The 17,248-nt window shown below is 41.0% G+C and overlaps 1 protein-coding gene across 2 annotated transcripts in view; it reads right to left on the bottom strand.

The window, feature by feature from the left end:
- Window positions 1–17,248, bottom strand: part of LOC122669445 (probable acyl-activating enzyme 16, chloroplastic) — a 78,613-nt gene that overhangs the window by 20,409 nt on the left and 40,956 nt on the right. For both annotated transcript variants that reach the window (XM_043866211.1, XM_043866212.1), the window contains 5 exons: window positions 16,266–16,371; window positions 15,261–15,416; window positions 15,071–15,124; window positions 14,895–14,975; window positions 1,941–2,078 (listed from right to left, as the gene is read on the bottom strand). In XM_043866211.1, the coding sequence (XP_043722146.1) occupies window positions 1,941–2,078; window positions 14,895–14,975; window positions 15,071–15,124; window positions 15,261–15,416; window positions 16,266–16,371 (535 nt within the window). The remainder of the gene's footprint in view (window positions 1–1,940; window positions 2,079–14,894; window positions 14,976–15,070; window positions 15,125–15,260; window positions 15,417–16,265; window positions 16,372–17,248) is intronic.

The following is a 17,248-nucleotide window of genomic DNA, read 5'->3' as shown; positions in this document are numbered from 1 at the left end:
TAAATAGTCAAAAGTGATTTTCAATGAAAAACCATAAACAACTCTCTTTTTGGTTGTTGGTTTGTTTCAATCTTTTTTAAATAGAAATAGGCTCCATAAACGATACCAAACACAACCAAAAATGTTATTTAAGGGAAAAATAAAAAATAAAAACTATACCAAAGACGCCCTAAGAGAAGAACTACATCAGGCTAGTGTACGTTTGTGGGTGGTAAACTGGTTACATGGAGGAGCAAAAAACGGTCTGTAGTGGCCTGATCCAATGCAGAGGCAGAGTTTCGGGCTATGGCTCATGGAGTATGTGAACTCCTATGGTTGAGAAGCTGGTTCATGAGTTGGGGTTTGACATTGAGGCACCTATGAGGCTCTATTGTGAATGGATGAAATTTAGTTTCTTTTACTGGTGGATCTCTAGAAATTTCCTTAAAGCTGGATCCCCCAAGTCCCCTCTTCCCATCCTTTGAGGATATCCAAGAAGATAATTTCTATTTCTTCCGTACACTCTCCTCTGAATTCTCTTTCTAGTTATAATTTCTCTACATTCCCCATCAATGGTACTACTCACAAATAGTCTACCAATCAGCAGACCATCTCATATTCATTCTACAAATGTATATACTGTTGACCTTCTACATGTATCCAGAGGCCTCTCAAACCATATTTCTTTGACTGTCAATCAAAGCCAGTCTCATATTCAGCCCCATATAGTTAGTAAATCAAATCCATCAGTTGCTTGCCCACTTTTAGGCAGCATAAATGTAGTCCACCATACTATATGTTGTAGCACAATGATTCAAATTGGGTTTTGTCAGATCCATACAATGATTCAAATCAGATTTTGTCAGATCCATGTTGGATTGGAAAAATCCAGACTATCCTGATCCAATCTACTCTTTAACACTTCAGAATATGTGCATTGAGAGAAGCATTGCCATCAGGTCCATGAGGAAATAATCCAGGTTGAGTTACAAATGTTTGAACTAGAATTGAATAAAATGCAAGACATGTTGACATGACGTAGCCAACTAACCCAGGAAAAAGACTGGCAGACTTTGCCAGGAATCACCATCTAAAAATTGGTTTTACCCAGTTGCTGAAAGGATCAAGGCTCAAAAGCGAACAGAAATTTCATCTCTGCCATTCTGCTTGTTGCATGGCTACAGAGCATTCATCAGGCTCTGGTTAATCCCATTACTCCCTGCAATGAATTATTAGCTCCTTCCATGTGTTCAGTTGATTCTAAGGTCCTACGCTAAAAATTATTCGTGAAATGGTGTGACCAACAATTTTATCCGGGGAGTTTAGTGAAATGAAAGACTAATCAAGCAAAGTAGTCCGAAAGAAAAGGCAGATAATATATTACTAGAATAGATACCAATTCTATTATAAGGGCTCAATTGAGTGCCCCTGTACTAGGAATCAAATTAACCATAACTTCATAATTTAATGGGAGTTCTTATTGACACCCCTTAAGGTAGGGGTGTTAAATAATTTGTAATGAGGGTAAAATCTGTCATTTCACATGTGTACTTGAAAGGCGTGCAAGACAATGACAACTCTTGAAAATGACATAATGGTAAGTCACTTTCAAATAATTTTGAAAACCCTTTTTTAGCTGAATTAAAAAACTTTTGGGAATAAGACAAGGAGTAATCAAAAGAAGGTTACATAATTTAGATAAACCTATAGAGGTATCATTCAGACAATCACAAATTTAATTATCTTAGGCATAAGCTAAAATCTGATAAGGGGATTGAACATATTTTTTTGTAAGAAAACAAAGCCAACCAACACAAGGAAGAAGATTCACATGGACATGCAATCAGATAAAATTTGCTTGAGATATAGATAGAGACAAACATTTCAGTATACAACCATGTAATCTATTTGCAGAAGTATCTATGCAATAAAGGAAACTGAAATGAAATTAAAGAAAATACCTTAAAATAACCCTTCATCACCTGCGGCCCTCTAACCTTAATGATGCCCTTTGAACCAGAAGGTAGAATTTCATCAGTTTCAGAATCTACAACTTTGACCTCTGTATCTCGAAGTGGGTGCCCAACCGAACCAAGAACCTGCAAAGGTTAAATCAGTGATGTCAAGTTCTATGACTTACCATTCTATCTAGAATTAAATAAAACTGAATTCACAGGGAAAACAAAGGAATGAAACTAAAAGAAGAAACAACAAGAAAAAGGACTCGATGCAAATGGATAACAAAATAATAACCCAAGTTTCGACTGAAATTTTATGAAATATTTCATTTTCGAGAAGAATCAAAATGAAACAGGGATCGAGTCTGCAGACATACCAGATTTGGACCAAAATTTCGGTCATTTTGACTCATTCCGGTGAAATTTCAACTCATTTTGAAAATTTTCAAGATTTCGCCCCTTTTGCCTGAGAACCAAAACTACTGGCAAACCTCAACTCTTTGGCAAAGTCCTTCATTTTGCTATTGAATCAAGACTTAGTGGTCAACTGGGGGGGGGGGGGGGAGGAGAGATGAATGAGGCTTCTATTTCCTTGAACTTATAAATGTCTAAAGCCTATAAAGAAATTTGAGTTGAGGTATTTCATTCAACATTGAGGTAGCAAGTTCAAAACATTTCATCAAGTCGTCATAAAGAACAAGTGATAGACTTACTTAAGGAGATGCGGATGCTTGGGTCAAATTCATGAGTCACACCCATGGAAAATAACCACAAAACTTGAAGTAGATGTTGGGGGAACTTTTGATAATCCAGGGAGATATCAAAGATTGGTGGCTAGACATTGCCTATAAAATTCATGCAATAACCAGGTGTGCCACATTGGGATGCTGTTATATCAATACTAAGTATCTTAAGGAAGCCCAGGTCAAGGGAAATTGCACAAGTTCAACGGACTCACTAGTAAGAGATATATCAATGCGGACTGAGCTGATTCATCTTCCAAGAGGAGGTTAATGACTGGTTGTTGCAGTTTTGTTGGGCTAACCTTGTCACAGAAAGGGAAAGAAAAAATGGTATATTGAAGTGCAGAGGCTGACAATTGGACATTCACACCAGAGATGAACAAATTTGGAAGTTCTAACTTCCAGATTAGTTGGGTTTCAAGGTGAAGAGTCTTATGATGTTATTTTGAAGTTTTGATAATCATGCAGGTGCTTTCACAGTGAATGATATTGATATTATATAAAGACCAAATCTATAGGTGTTAATTGTTTTTTTGTTCATGAGAAAGTGATCAGAAAAGAGTATCCACTCCTTCGCTTCCTACACAGCACAGAACCAGTTGACACTTGGGAGATACGCATGCTAAAGTTCTGAATTTTAATCAAATGGAATTTATTTGTTCCAATTTCCAAGCTTGGAGACGAATGAATATACATGTAGCGAAACCTAGCCTAACAAACTAGGAATTGTAGAGGAAGAAGACAACTGAGAGAGAGAGAGGGGGATGTGCTGAACCACGATAGACTCAGCTTGTATCTATCGTGGACAGGCAACCTTTTTTTTAATGTTTAGTTACAGAAAATAGAGTCCAAGTAGAACTCCTACTTGGAGTACAACTCAAGTCACAAACCAATACGGAAACTAAAACAGAAACATAAGAATATGTTAACAAAACTGTATTGAGTGAATGGCTTGAATGATCCATGTGATCACCGAGCAATTTATTTATAACTTTCAAGGAGTGGAGAAAATTACAAATAAATCCCTACATAGCCGACTCTACTAGCTATGGGGAAAAAAATACCCAAAATACCCTTATCGGTTTACATAACTCAACTCTTTGCTGCTGCCCAAGTACCGCCAGACTCTGTTTTTTCAGCCATGATTGAGTTTTATTGGCTGTAATGAGTGGTATGAAGGTTGTTTGTTGAGTGTTTCAACTTCTTGGACCTTGATTGGTGTGGATTGAACTGGAGGTACCCATGAACTGTTTACTTGGGCTTTCATTAGGATTTGCTTTATGTTTGTGTGCAGCTGAAACTGGTTGGGTAGAGTTTTTTGCTCTCTGATTGTTATTTGTTTGCTGGTTTACTTCTATTTGGGTAGAGTTTTACTCCCCATTTGTGCAAGACCTTATATTGAGCTTCTTTGAAGTGTTTGGCATTATGTCTACCATGTTTGGGAATGACTCCAGTGTCAGTGGATCTTTGGGAGCTTCTAGTGGCAGCTTAAGTGGTGCTTTATCCACCATGACCTCTTTTGATAACCCCAACACCCTACTTTCCATTGTGAAGCTTGACAATAGCAATTACTTGGATTGGTCCTATTCCGTGAAGTTGTCCTTGCGCAGTAGGGGAAAGTTGGGGTCTATTACTGGCTCCATCAAGGCACCTGCTCCTATTGATTCAGACTATCTAAAGTAGGAGACTGAGAACTCCACTGTTATGACCTGGCTGATATTCTCCATGAAACCTGAGATAGGTAGGAGATTTATGAGTAAGGAAACTGCGTGGATATTTGGGACAGTGTTTCCAAAGTTTATGATAGAGTTGGTGATTCAGCCAAGGTGTATCAAATCCTCCAAAAAATTTTCCATATGAAACAAGGTGATCGGAGCATATCTGACTACTATAACACTGTTATTAGCTTGTGGGAGGAATATGATCACTACGACAATCTCCAGCTGTCCAATTCTGATGATGAGGCCAAGGTCTACAGGAAACAAGAAAAGAAGAGGATCCTTATTGTTGAATTATGCACACCAGAATACCGTGGGGGTATTCTGGTCTTTTTACTTCTTATTGCTCTTCACTATTCATTCTAGTATGTAAGGGCAATTCTGTCCATGTAATGTTTTGAATTATTATAAATATAGAGCTTGGGGTCAGTCTTAGACATCCAAGCATTAACTTTTCTTAATTTTAATCTCTCAACATGGCATCAGAGCAGGTTTGAATTAGGGAATTTTTTTTCCATTCTCAATTTCCCTCTTCTCCTTTTCACTCTCGATCTCTTCTTCCCACCCCCCTCTTCTATTTTGATCTTCTCTCTCCATCATTCTCCCCCCACTAGGGCAGCACTGATGAGGTGATCGATAGATCCAGTTGCTGCCCTCCTTTACCTCATCCTATGATAAGGTTTTTTTGATCGATAGGGACAAGTTCCAACTCCAGTTGCAGCCTGCGATATTTGCTTCTTCAGTTTTTTTTGGATTGCTTCCACTTCTTTCCAAGGGACCAATCTACCTCATTGAAGACTCAAGAACTGTGGCAGTGTTTACTTCTTTGGATCAGTTCCTATCTCCAACAGAATTGAAGACCTCCTAGATCGATTTCTTTTCACCAACTCAGGGTTTTCTCAAAACCCTGACAAATATCGATCTAGGAGTTTCAGGTTTCCATTGCGGCTGGTTTTTGGAGGAGTACTTCAGTCCTATTAGAAGCACACTTGATCCAAGTTTCAGCTCTATCTGGTGGTTTTTTGTCTGCAATCAGCCCTCCATCGATTTCACCAAAATCAAGGTTTGTTTCAAAACTCTGAAAAAGTCGATCTCAAGGTTTTCTCAATCAAATGCTGCTGGTTTTTTGAGACAACTCTTCCTATATTTAAAGAGGTCTCCCCTCCAATTTTCAGCCATTATCTTGGGGTTTTTATTGGGTTTCTCATCACCACAGCCCATCTCTACGATTTTTTTTTTTTCTGCTGCATAATGGGTGACTCTAAAGTCTCTACTAGCACTTTTGCTGCTGATATGTACAGTAGGAATGAACCCTGTGATCTTCTTCCTAAACCTATCAAACTGGATGGGAGAAATTACCAAATATGGTCTCGCTCTGCCTACTTTGCCATTGCTGACCGTGGGCTTACTGGCCATATTGATGGCACTACTGTTATGGCAACTGAAGCTGGCCCTTCTCTGACCAGGTGGATCTCCAATAATGGTATTCTTATGTCTTATCTGATTGGCTCCATGCAATCAGACCTTGTGGGTGGATTTCTTCTTCTTGATAATGCTGCCCAGATATGGTCTGCCTGCAAGGAAACATATGGACAGCTTGGCAATGATGCCCAGGTTTATGAACTCTGGAAGAAGGTCCTTCATACCACTCAGGAGGAATTGACTGTCTCCAAGTACTATGCTACTCTTCACAGCCTTTGGCAACAGTTGGACCATTTTTCTGATTTCCATCCTTCCACTCCTAGTGATATTGCCTCTTACAAGAAGCATGTTGACAAGATACGGGTTTATGACTTCTTGGCTAGATTAAATGTGGATTATGACCAGATTAGAGTTTAAGTGTTGGGCCACTCTCCTTTTCCCACACTTGAACAGTCCTATGCCTTGGTCTCCTCTGAAGAGAACCGTAGGGCTGCCATGCTCCATCCTCTATCTACTGAGAGATCAACTCTCTAGACTGCTTCCACGGCTGTTCCTATGACTGCTGGTTCTTCCCCTTCTGGTGATGGTTCTACCAAGGGATTGTCTGGGAAGCTGTTCTATCCTATTCTAGTCAAGTTGGGCATAACTGACATATTTGCTCCAACTTGAGGGGGAGTGTTGAATTATGTACACCATAATACCGTGGGGGTATTCTGGTCTTTTTACCTCTTTATTGATCTTAATTATTCATTCTAGTATGTAAGGGCAATTCTGTCCATGTAATGTTTTGGATTATTATAAATATAGAGCTTGGGGTCAGTCTTAGACATCCAAGCATTAACTTTTCCTAATTCTCTTTATTGCCCTTCATTATTTGCTTGGTGGCCTTAACCCAGAGTATGAGCCTCTTCGCTTGCAAATCTTAGGGAGGTCCCCTCTTCCATCTCTGGATGAAGTATGTAGCCACTTGCAAAGTGAGAAAACTAGAAGAGGATCCATGGACACTGCTCCCTCATTGGAGAGATCTGCTTTAGTTTCTAGTTCCCACCAAGACTGGAGAGGTGGAGGGAGAGGCCAAGGGCCAACCCGAGGAGATCACCGAGACAGATTTAAATGTGGCCACTGTGGAAAGTTGGGGCATACTAAGGACAGATGTTGGGTTTATCATGGGCGGCTCTCCTAGTGTACGTGGTGGATCATCTGGTACCCGAGGTGGTAGGCGAGGGGGAGCAAGAGCCCATTCTGTGACAGCTGATACTAAGTCGCCTGAACCTCAGACTGATCCTGATTCTCTCTCTAGAGAGGATATTGCAGCATTAAGTCGGATGATGTCCCGACTTGGCCATTCTTCTACTGATCCTACAGAGCCAAATTTAGCCTCAGCCTTGCAAGCCTCTACATCTACTCCCTCCACTGCTCCTGTCTGGGTCATTGACTCTGGTGCCATCGATCATATAACTGGTATGTCTCAGTGTTATGACTCTTACTCTATTTGCTTTGGTAGAGATAAGGTTAGAGTTGCAGATGGTTCTCTTTCCTCGATCTCTGGTAAGGGTAATGTTCGAGTCACTTCTTCTATTTCTCTTTATTATGTCCTTCATGTCCCTAATTTTGCCACTAACCTGCTATCTGTGAGTCATCTAACCAAATCCCTGAACTGTTGTGTCACTTTCTTTCCTTCTCAGTGTCTCTTTCAGGATTTGGTGACGAAGAGGGTTATTGGCAGTGGACGTGAGGAGAAGTGACTCTACTTGCTTGAGCCCTAGGCACCTGTGTTGCCCGTTTTGCATACTGCTCAGTCCTATGCTTGTGGCCAGACTGACAGGAGTACTGTGGATTCTGTGATGCTCTGGCATCAACATTTAGGCCACCCATCTTTTGTTGTTATGAGAAAACAGTTGCCTCACTTGTTTACTTCTTTTTCTTCTTCTCATGTATTTTTGCTAAACATTGTCGCACATCTTATCCCTATCATGGTAATAGATCCACTGTTCCTTTTAATATTGTGCATTCTGATGTTTGGGGACCAGCTCCCACTACCTCTTTGTCTGGATATCATTATTTTGTTTCATTTGTTGATGACTATTCCCGGACTACTTGGACCTTTTGAATGAAGCAAAAGAGTGATGTTTATGATGCTTTCAAGAATTTCTGTTAGTTAATTTTTACTCAATTTGGTACCCGTATCCAGAGAGTTCGTTCCAATAAAGGGGGGGAGCACATGTATGGGGGGGGCTCCAATAGTTTTTCATTGATAATGGCATTATCCACCAAATTGCATGTGTTGATACACCTCAACAGAATGGAGTGGCGGAGAGAAAAAACCGCAATCTGTTAGAGGTTACTAGGAGTCTTCTGTTTAGCATGCATGACCCCAAGACCTTTTGGTTTGATGCTCTTCTTGTTGCTGCCTCCTTATCAATCGGATGCCAACACTGCTCTTGGCTCCAAATCCCCCCTGGGAACTCTTCTTCCTTAAACCTCTGCCTTTCCTCTTCCTCCCAAGGTATTTGGGTGTGTCTGCTATGTCCATGTCAATAAATCTGCTAGGACTAAGCTTGACCCCTAGGCACTCACATGCCTTTTCCTCAGTTATTCCTCCTCTACCAAGGGGTATAAGTGCTACCATCCCTCTTCCCGAAGGCATTTTCTCTCCAAAGAAAGAGATCAATATTTGCCAGCGGAAGTTTGTTCTAGACCTATTGAAAGAGACAGGAATGTTAGGATGTAAACCAGCTAACTCCCCAATTGATTAGAATCACAAACTTAGTGAAGATTGTGGTTCTCCTTTTGTAGATGCAGGGAAATACTAAAGGTTGGTTGGGAAATTGATCTCTCCCTCTCCTTGACTCGGCCAGACATCAGTTATGCAATTGGAGTAATAAGTCGGTTCATGCATGCTCCCAAAAGTGGACACCTAGATGCTTTCTATCGCATCATCAGGTACTTGAAATCCTCTCTAGGAAAAGGCCTTCTATATGCCAGACATAGTCATTTGAGGATAGAAGGCTACACTGATGCAAATTGGGTTGGTTCTATTACTGACAGACGATCTACATCCGGTTACTATACCCTTGTGGGTGGTAATCTTGTTACATGGAGAAGTAAGCATAGTTGTCACGCGCTACGGCGATCCAAGTCGGTGGAGGGGTGTCACGCCGATATATCGACATGTCGCCCGCCATGGCGTTGCCATGGCGCAGCATGTCGACCATGTTTTATTTTTTTTTTTCTATTTTTAATGTGTTAATAGATGTATACTCAAGCCATGTTTTATTTTTTCTATTGTTTCTCAAGTTTTAAGAAGAAAATTCAGAAATCGAAGAAGAAATCGAAGAGGGAAAGAAGAAATCGAAAGAAATCGAAGAGGGAAAGAAGACAGAAGAAGAAATCGAAGAAGAAATCGAAAGAAATTGAAGAGGGAAAGAAGAAATCGAAGAGGGAAGAAGAAATCGAAGACAGGAAGAAGAAATCGAAGAGGGAAAGAGAGTCAGGAAGAAGAAATCAAAGAGGGTCGCCATGGCGTAGGTCGCCATGCAGCCCTCTCCAGCGCCATGGCGACGCCATGACAACTATGGAAGTAAGAAGCAACCAGTTGTTGCTAGATCCAGTGCGGAGGCTGAATTTAGAGCCATGGCTCATGGGGTGCATGAGCTCATATGGTTGAGGCAATTGGTTCAAGAATTGGGGTTTGACCATGAGGGACCTATGTGGCTCTACTGTGATAACAAGGCTGCTATAAGTATTGCTCATAACCCCGTGCAACATGACCGAATAAAACACATTGAGGTTGATAGGCACTTCATCAAAGAGAAGTTGGATTCAGGTTGCATTTGTACTCCATTTGTGAAGACCAGTGATCAACTGGCAGACATTTTCACCAAGGGTCTCATTCCGAACCAGTTCAGTACTCTCCCATGCAAGCTGGGAATGTATGACATTTATTCTTTAGCTTGAGGGGGAGTGTTAGACTTTATGTATTAGGGGTACATTGGTCTCTGTTTTTATTATAAGTCCCATTGAGTTGTAATTTTATCTTTTTGGTTCTTTTTATCTTTTACCTCCCCAGGGAGGCTTTTGTAATTCCTAAGAGTTTATTAATAAAGTAAATAGGTGTTAGGAGAAGCATCTCCTAACACTCCACGATTTCCTTCCTATCTCTTCTTCTTCTTCTTCTTCTTCCCTTCCAAAATCTCACACCTTCCTTGTTACAATCAATCCATACCTAGTTTCTAACTCTTACACCTCGAGATATCTTCCTTTCTCAAATTGACAACTAAAAGATTTTTATCCCTTTCGCCTTCTCCCTCCTTGACTCCCCCTTCCAATGTTGTGGTCCCCCCTTTATCGATTCCCTTTGTAGCCTGGCCCAACTGTCCCTATTTGGATGGCCCATCTAGTTTTAATGGGCCAATTCCCTCTGCTATATCCTTTCCTCTCCGACCCAGCCCACTCCTTGTTCCTCTTTCACTGGACCATCTGGTTCTAACGGGCCAGTTCCTTCTTCTCTCTTAACCATTAATTCTACCCGGCTTCCCTTCCCTGCCGCCTCCCCTTCTCTTCACGTTTTCCGTCGCCGCAACCCTAGCTCCTCTCCTTTCCCTAAGAAGTGACCCTACCTTTCTTACTACCTGATCGCCCAGGAGTTGCATTCGCCGTCCAATTTAGATATCAGAAATTATGCTCTAAGTGGTGAGCCGATTGACCCGGGTTAGTTGGCCCTTTTCGAGCCGGGCTTGGTACTTTGGATTGCCTGGCATTCTTTTCTTTTTGTGTGCTTTTTTTGGGTTGGGCTTTGGCCCATTGTCTTGTCCCTGCTTTTTGGTAGGGCTTAGTGCCTCCTTTTGCCTGTATCCTCCCCCCCCCCCCCGCTTTTCTCCCTTGGTAATTGAATTTTTTATTCATCCAAAAAAAAAAAAGAGTACAACTCTAGTCATAAACTGTTGAGAGTGTTACCCGATATTATAAGGGTATTTTGGGTTTTTTATTTATGCTTTATTTATGTACTTTTCAACAATGGTAGGATTGTAATTTGGGCTGTGACACTGTTCACGTGAACAGTATCGTGAATAGTGCCGTGAACAGTGTTTCCCTTTGTAATCTCTTTTATTATTAATTTTATAAATAGAGAGCTTGACTGATCTCATTGATCATTCAAGCCATTCACGAAATTCCTGTTTTGTTAACATGGCATCAGAGCCAAATACACTCTGATCTAGGTTTTCAAAACCCACCTCCCTCCCTTCGATTTTTTTCTCCTTTCCTCCATCGAGCTTCTTCCCTTCTTCTTTCTTCCTTTCTTTTGGTTCTTCTTCTCCCATTAGGGCAGCACTACTGAGGTGATCGTAATGATCTAGCTGCTGCCCCAATATACCTCCTTTTTTATGCCTCTTTTTTGGATCGAGTGGAGCTGAAGCACTGTCTACGATTTGAAGATTCTTATTTTTTTGGAGATGAGGCCTCTACATCTGTTTCGGCTGCATCTTCTATTGTGGGATCTTTATTTGATATTGTTCTCAGCCCCTATTCACTTCATCAGATTGGTTGAAGACCCCAGCCCCTTATCGATCTCTCTTCTCAGGGTTTTTTTCAAAACCCTGACATTAATCGATCTTGGGGTTGGGCTGCTGGTTCCTGTTGCATCTGATTGGCACCCTTGCTGCCTTCATTCGACATCATTCCCAGCCTACATATCTGAGATTTTTTGCTCCAATACAGCCCTTTTCTATTGGGGGTCGATTCCAGAATTTTTTTGGATATTTTTTGGCTGTTTGCTGCTTCATTGAAGATTGGTTACCTGCTGCAATGACTGGTTCAGATTCTTCTTCGGCCTCTTCTGGCATTGATGGCCAGCCCCGGACTGATTTTCTTCCCCTTGCTGCCCCAATCAAACTTGATGGCTCTAACTACCTGAAGTGGTCTCGGTCTACCTATTTGACAAGAGTGGCCGTGGCCTCACCGGCCATCTTCTTGGGACAACAACTAAACCAGTGGAAGAGGGTTCTCAACTCAACAAGTGGTTATCGAATGATGCGATGGTGATGTCCTACTTGATCCATTCTATGCAAAGGGATATCTCAGACAATTTTCTTCTACTGGACACTGCCCATACTATCTGGAATGGTGCCAAAGAGACTTATGGTCGCACGGGGAATGATGCACAGGTCTATGAGATTAGAAAGAAGGCTAATGCCACTACCCAACAGGAGCTCTCTGTCTCCAAATACTATGCTGCCCTCAAGAACATGTGGCAGCAATTGGATCATTACTCCGACTATCAGCCCCCTCTATCAGCATCGATCGCAGCTTATCGCAAACACGTTGACAAAATACGTGTCTATGATTTTTTGGCTGGACTAAATATGGAGTTTGATCCTATTCGGGTGCAAGTACTTGGGCAGTCCCCTTTTCCATCCCTAGAACAGGCCTTTGCCTTGGTTCATAATGAGGAATCTCGTTGGGCTGCTATGCTGCATTCCTCTACTATTGATCGCTCCGCCTTGCAAGTTGCTTCCAGTACTCCTTCTCTTACCACTACTGATGGTGGTACTGCTGTCCCTAAAGGTCCTGTCAAGTGTGAACACTGCAACAGGCTCTATCATACTAAGGCTCAATGCTGGAAGCTCCATGGGAAGCCTGCTGATTTTGAGGAAAAGAAAGCCCGTGGGAAGTTTAAGCCCAAGGCTCATATGTCTGATTCTCCTACTCCTGCTGCTGCTGCCCCTTCATCTGACTACCATGAGACATTTGCCCCTGTTGCAAAGTTGAACACTGTCCGGGTCTTACTGTCTTGTGCTGTCAACTTTGGCTGGGACCTACAGCAGTTGGATGTAAAAAATGCATTTCTTCATGGGGAGTTGGAAGAGGAGATTTATATGGATGTTCCTCCGGGTTTTTCCTCTGACAAGACCCATGGGAAAGTTTGTAGGCTCAAAAAGGCACTCTATGGGTTGAAGCAATCTCCACGGGCATGGTTTGGTAGGTTTCATAAAGCCATGGTCTCCTGTGGATACAAACAAAGTCATGTTGATCACACTCTATTCATCAAGCGAAAGGGAGAAAAGGTCACTCTTCTCATAGTTTATGTTGATGACATAGTTGTGACTGGTAATGATACAGATGAAGTTTCTCACCTGAAGGCTTTCTTGGGACGGGAATTTGACATAAAAGATCTAGGACAGCTAAGATATTTTCTTGGGATTGAAGTTGCCCGTTCTCCAAAAGGCATCTTTCTCTCCCAGAGAAAGTATGTTCTAGATTTACTATCAGAGACTGGTTTGCTTGGTTGTCATCCTTGTGACACTCCCTTGGAAGCTACTACCCGTCTGCAAGAGAAGGATGGTGAACCTGTTGATAAGGGCAGATATCAACGATTGGTGGGCAAGCTAATTTATCTCTCCCACACCAGACCAGATATTGCCATTGCTGTGAGTCTTGTGAGCCAGTTCATGCATGATCCTTATTCCACTCACATGGCTGCTGTTCTTCGTATTCTCCATTACTTGAAGTCAGCTCCAGAAAGGGGATCCTTTTGTCTCCTCATGACCATCTTCGCATTGAGGCTTACACGATGCCGACCGGGGTGGTAACCCCGACAGAAATCTACCTCCGGCTATTGTACTTTTGTTGGAGGAAATCTAGTCACATGGCGGAGTAAAAAGCAAAATGTTGTGGCAAGATCTAGTGCTGAAGCTGAATTCCGTGCTATGGCCCAAGGCATATGTGAGTTATCGTGGCTTGAGTTTACTCCTTGATATTCGTGGTTCTGTTCATCTTCCAATGATGTTGTCTTGTGACAACAAAGCGCAATTAGCATTGCCCACAATCCAAAGGCAGCATGACCGTACCAAACATGTGGAGATTGACAGACACTTCATCAAGGAGAAGTTAGAGAGTGGGCAGATTTGTATTCCTTTTGTGAAGTCTGGAGATCAACTGGCTGATGTCTTCACCAAAGGGTTGAGTGGGAAGTTGTTTTATCCTAGTCTAGTCAAGTTGGGCATGTGTGATATCTATGCCCCAACTTGAGGGGGAGTGTTGAGATGTGTTACCCGATATTATAAGGGTATTTTGGGTTTTTTATTTATGCTTTATTTATGTACTTTTGAACAAGGGTAGGATTGTAATTTGGGCTGTGACACTGTTCATGTGAACAGTGTCATGAACAGTATCGTGAATAGTGCCATGAACAGTGTTTCCCTTTGTAATCTCTTTTATTATTATTATTATAAATAGAGAGTTTGACTGATCTCATTGATCATTCAAGCCATTCACGAAAATCCTGTTTTGTTAACATAAACCAATAAAGAACCTAAAATAGAAACAAAAGTATATCTAAACTCTACAACTCAACATAACTCACGATACAGACACTCCCTCTATCGTGAGTAACCTTTAACAGAACATAAATTTATAAACTATTTCATAATTATCAAATGTTATTCATGGTTCATTACAAAAACTGAGGTTTTCTAGGAAGTTTCCCTCTTTGGAGTCAAACTAGCAAAACGATACCGAAACTCGAAATATGGTTGAAATCTAATCAAAATAGCAAAATTTCGATTGAAACCATGCATGTACAAAAAGGGTTTGACCAAAATGATACCGATATCCAAAACATGGTAAAAAATTTCACCGAAACTGCAAAATTTCGGTCTAAACATTGCAATTCTTCAGTATCGCAGGCTGTTTCATTTTGACAGCATGCGGAACCGAAATATTTCGGTTGGTCTCACAAAATCTCATCGAAACCTTGTACCATGATGCAAACCCACCCCATGATAGAAGACCACCTCTAACAGATGACTTGACCTCAGACTCTAGCCCATCAGGGTTGGGTTTTCAATTGCAGAATTTCTCCTTCAAACCCTAATTTCTATTTCTGTTTCTACGAATTATCACGTAATTTTCCTGGTTTGCATAGCAATTTATTCCATCTTCTGTCCAAATCCCTAGCATAATTCAATCCCTTAAATCCTAATTAGGGTTGGGTTTGACAAATGCATAAGTAACATAACAGATGAAATAATCAAACCTCTGTTTGTCATACTCCTTAAACAATATGTTTTTCTTACATTGCATGCAGGTCTTCGAGCAGCAACAACAGGAGAAGCCTCTGTTAGACCATACCCATTCTGCAATTGCACGCCAATTGCCTACAAGTTTTATGTTCCAACTTCTAATCAGTTAGAAGGCCACAAAAATTCCTCACTTAATTCTATTCTGCAATATGAATGTGTAAGATTTTAACCTCGAAAAACCTGTCAACATATAATGGTAGACTGCCACCACCACTTATACCAGCCTGCATTTCGTCAAAAAAATTCTCTGTTCATTCCACATGCTAACAACCAACTGTATAACTTTCATAAAAATAACTCAAAAAAAAAAAAAAGTACACAAATTCTAAATAAACAATGATTACAACATAGTAAGCCAACCTTTGATATTCCAATTGCTGAAAGAATTTTGGAGTATACAAGTTTCGACCCCAAAATATGCAACGGCCACAAGATTGCACAAATAATTCTTGCTAACAACCACTCAAACATAACAAGAAATGGAGGTTGATTCGGATTTCTTGCTAGGAACTTTCCCTGAAAAGCATGCCTGAATCAATTTATGTAATAAATCCATTGGACTATTAATTGGGGAAGGAAAATTAATTTTACTTTGTCGGAGTGCAATACTAAATTCGTTAAACAAGGTAACAGAACTGATTTGTATCAGTATAAGTTTGCAATAATTAATTTTTGCGAAGGTAGTGACACAACAGAGGTTGTGCAGGGCCTAGCATAACAGGCAGCTTATAACTGCAATGCGAAATCTTGTCTTGTACCCGAATTCAGTGACATGTTGGTCCCACCCTCCTCTATCCACCAATCAAATTTTAAGAAAACCAGACCTTGCCATGCAGCGGAAAAAAACTTGAAAAATGGCTGAAAAAGTCAAGAACAGGACAAAACAGTTTAGTGGTTAGAAGAACCAAGGAAAAAGTTCAATACATGGTAGCCCATATGGTTGAGTTGGAACACAAAATTTAGCATGCGACCAATCAAAGGGACATCCTGTCTAATCCAATGGTTAGACTGACCACGTTATCCCTCCAGATGGCAGAAAACCAGGCATGCGTTGTGATAGGGGAAGCAAGAATGCCTGTTGTGCAACACTTTTCCCTTGGTCTTCATCTGAAGAAGTTTCCAACAGAATGATTTTAAGCTAGTCAAGTTCAGTGGAGTGGAATTACTCATCTTAATGTGAATTATAGAAAAGGGCGTACCCAGTGCACAAGGCTTCCGCCACAGTGGGGTCTAGGGAGGGTCATAATGTACACAGCCTTATCCCTTCTTCGCAGAGAGGCTGTTTCCCGACCTTAATGTGAATTACAATATAAAAAATAACATTCATCAGGAAATCAAAACTGTATCTTAAGTTCATATTCAAACCTCACAAATCCTCTTGAACTCCATGTATTCCAGACTGATCTTGATGAATGTAAGTGCGACAAGCTTTCGAGCAGTAGAGCTTGCAGAAATTTGTTTCTGGATTCCTCTGCAGCAAAGAGTTTACTAAATACAAGAGTAGTGCATGGGTACAGAACCCTATCTACCACGCAGCTCAAAATCCTGAATAACTGATGCACAGAAGTTACGGAAAGCTACTAAGAATCAAATAAACTGACTCAACAAGCAATGCATGGCTGAATAGTTACCATGAAGACCTGATGACATCCAGCGACTCCAATCTAGAAAGAAAAGGAAAACTTCATTTATATTGACTAGAGACCTGTTATTGCTAAATTTCTATATTCAGATGTACATGGTACATGTTCATTAACCAATTTATTATGCATTGATTTCAAGATGCCACCTCAGCTGTCAGAGAGAGTCCATATTACCACTCAACAAAGATTGGAGTAAAATTCAGAAGATACTGCCGAAATAGTCCTAAAACAATGAGGTCACAATAGATACTACATTGTGGTGAAAGCATTCCTTAATGCTTTGAGTACAGGACTACCAGAAATGGAAGGCTTCCTGCTTTTACTACAAGCTGACCTCATCCCTGTACTTACCATCAAGAACGCCATATTTCATTTCTTTCCAAATAGACCAACAAAGAGCAACGGGAGAAGGTTCCATACAATCTGACAATGGGAACAAATTCTTGATTTGACCAATGATCAATGATATCAGTCAGGATACAAAGACTAAGCTAACTAGCCCAAGACACCTTGAGCTTTCACAATGTAATCAGGCAGTGGATCAAAACATAGGCCACTAACCAATAGTTTGCCTTGCAAGAACACCACCAGTACTTTGTGCAAATATCAGAGGAAGCCCGTCTATGGAAACAAAAAAGGAGACCACAGATTAAGCATGGGCTTCTCCTGCCTGATCTTTCAGTAGCATCAAAGTAGATCACAGGA

This window comes from Telopea speciosissima, chromosome 7 (assembly GCF_018873765.1).
Source record: "Telopea speciosissima isolate NSW1024214 ecotype Mountain lineage chromosome 7, Tspe_v1, whole genome shotgun sequence".
Classification (NCBI taxonomy): Eukaryota; Viridiplantae; Streptophyta; class Magnoliopsida; order Proteales; family Proteaceae; genus Telopea; species Telopea speciosissima.
Note: the sequence above shows the minus strand (reverse complement) of the source record. Positions and strands in the feature narration are given on the sequence as shown.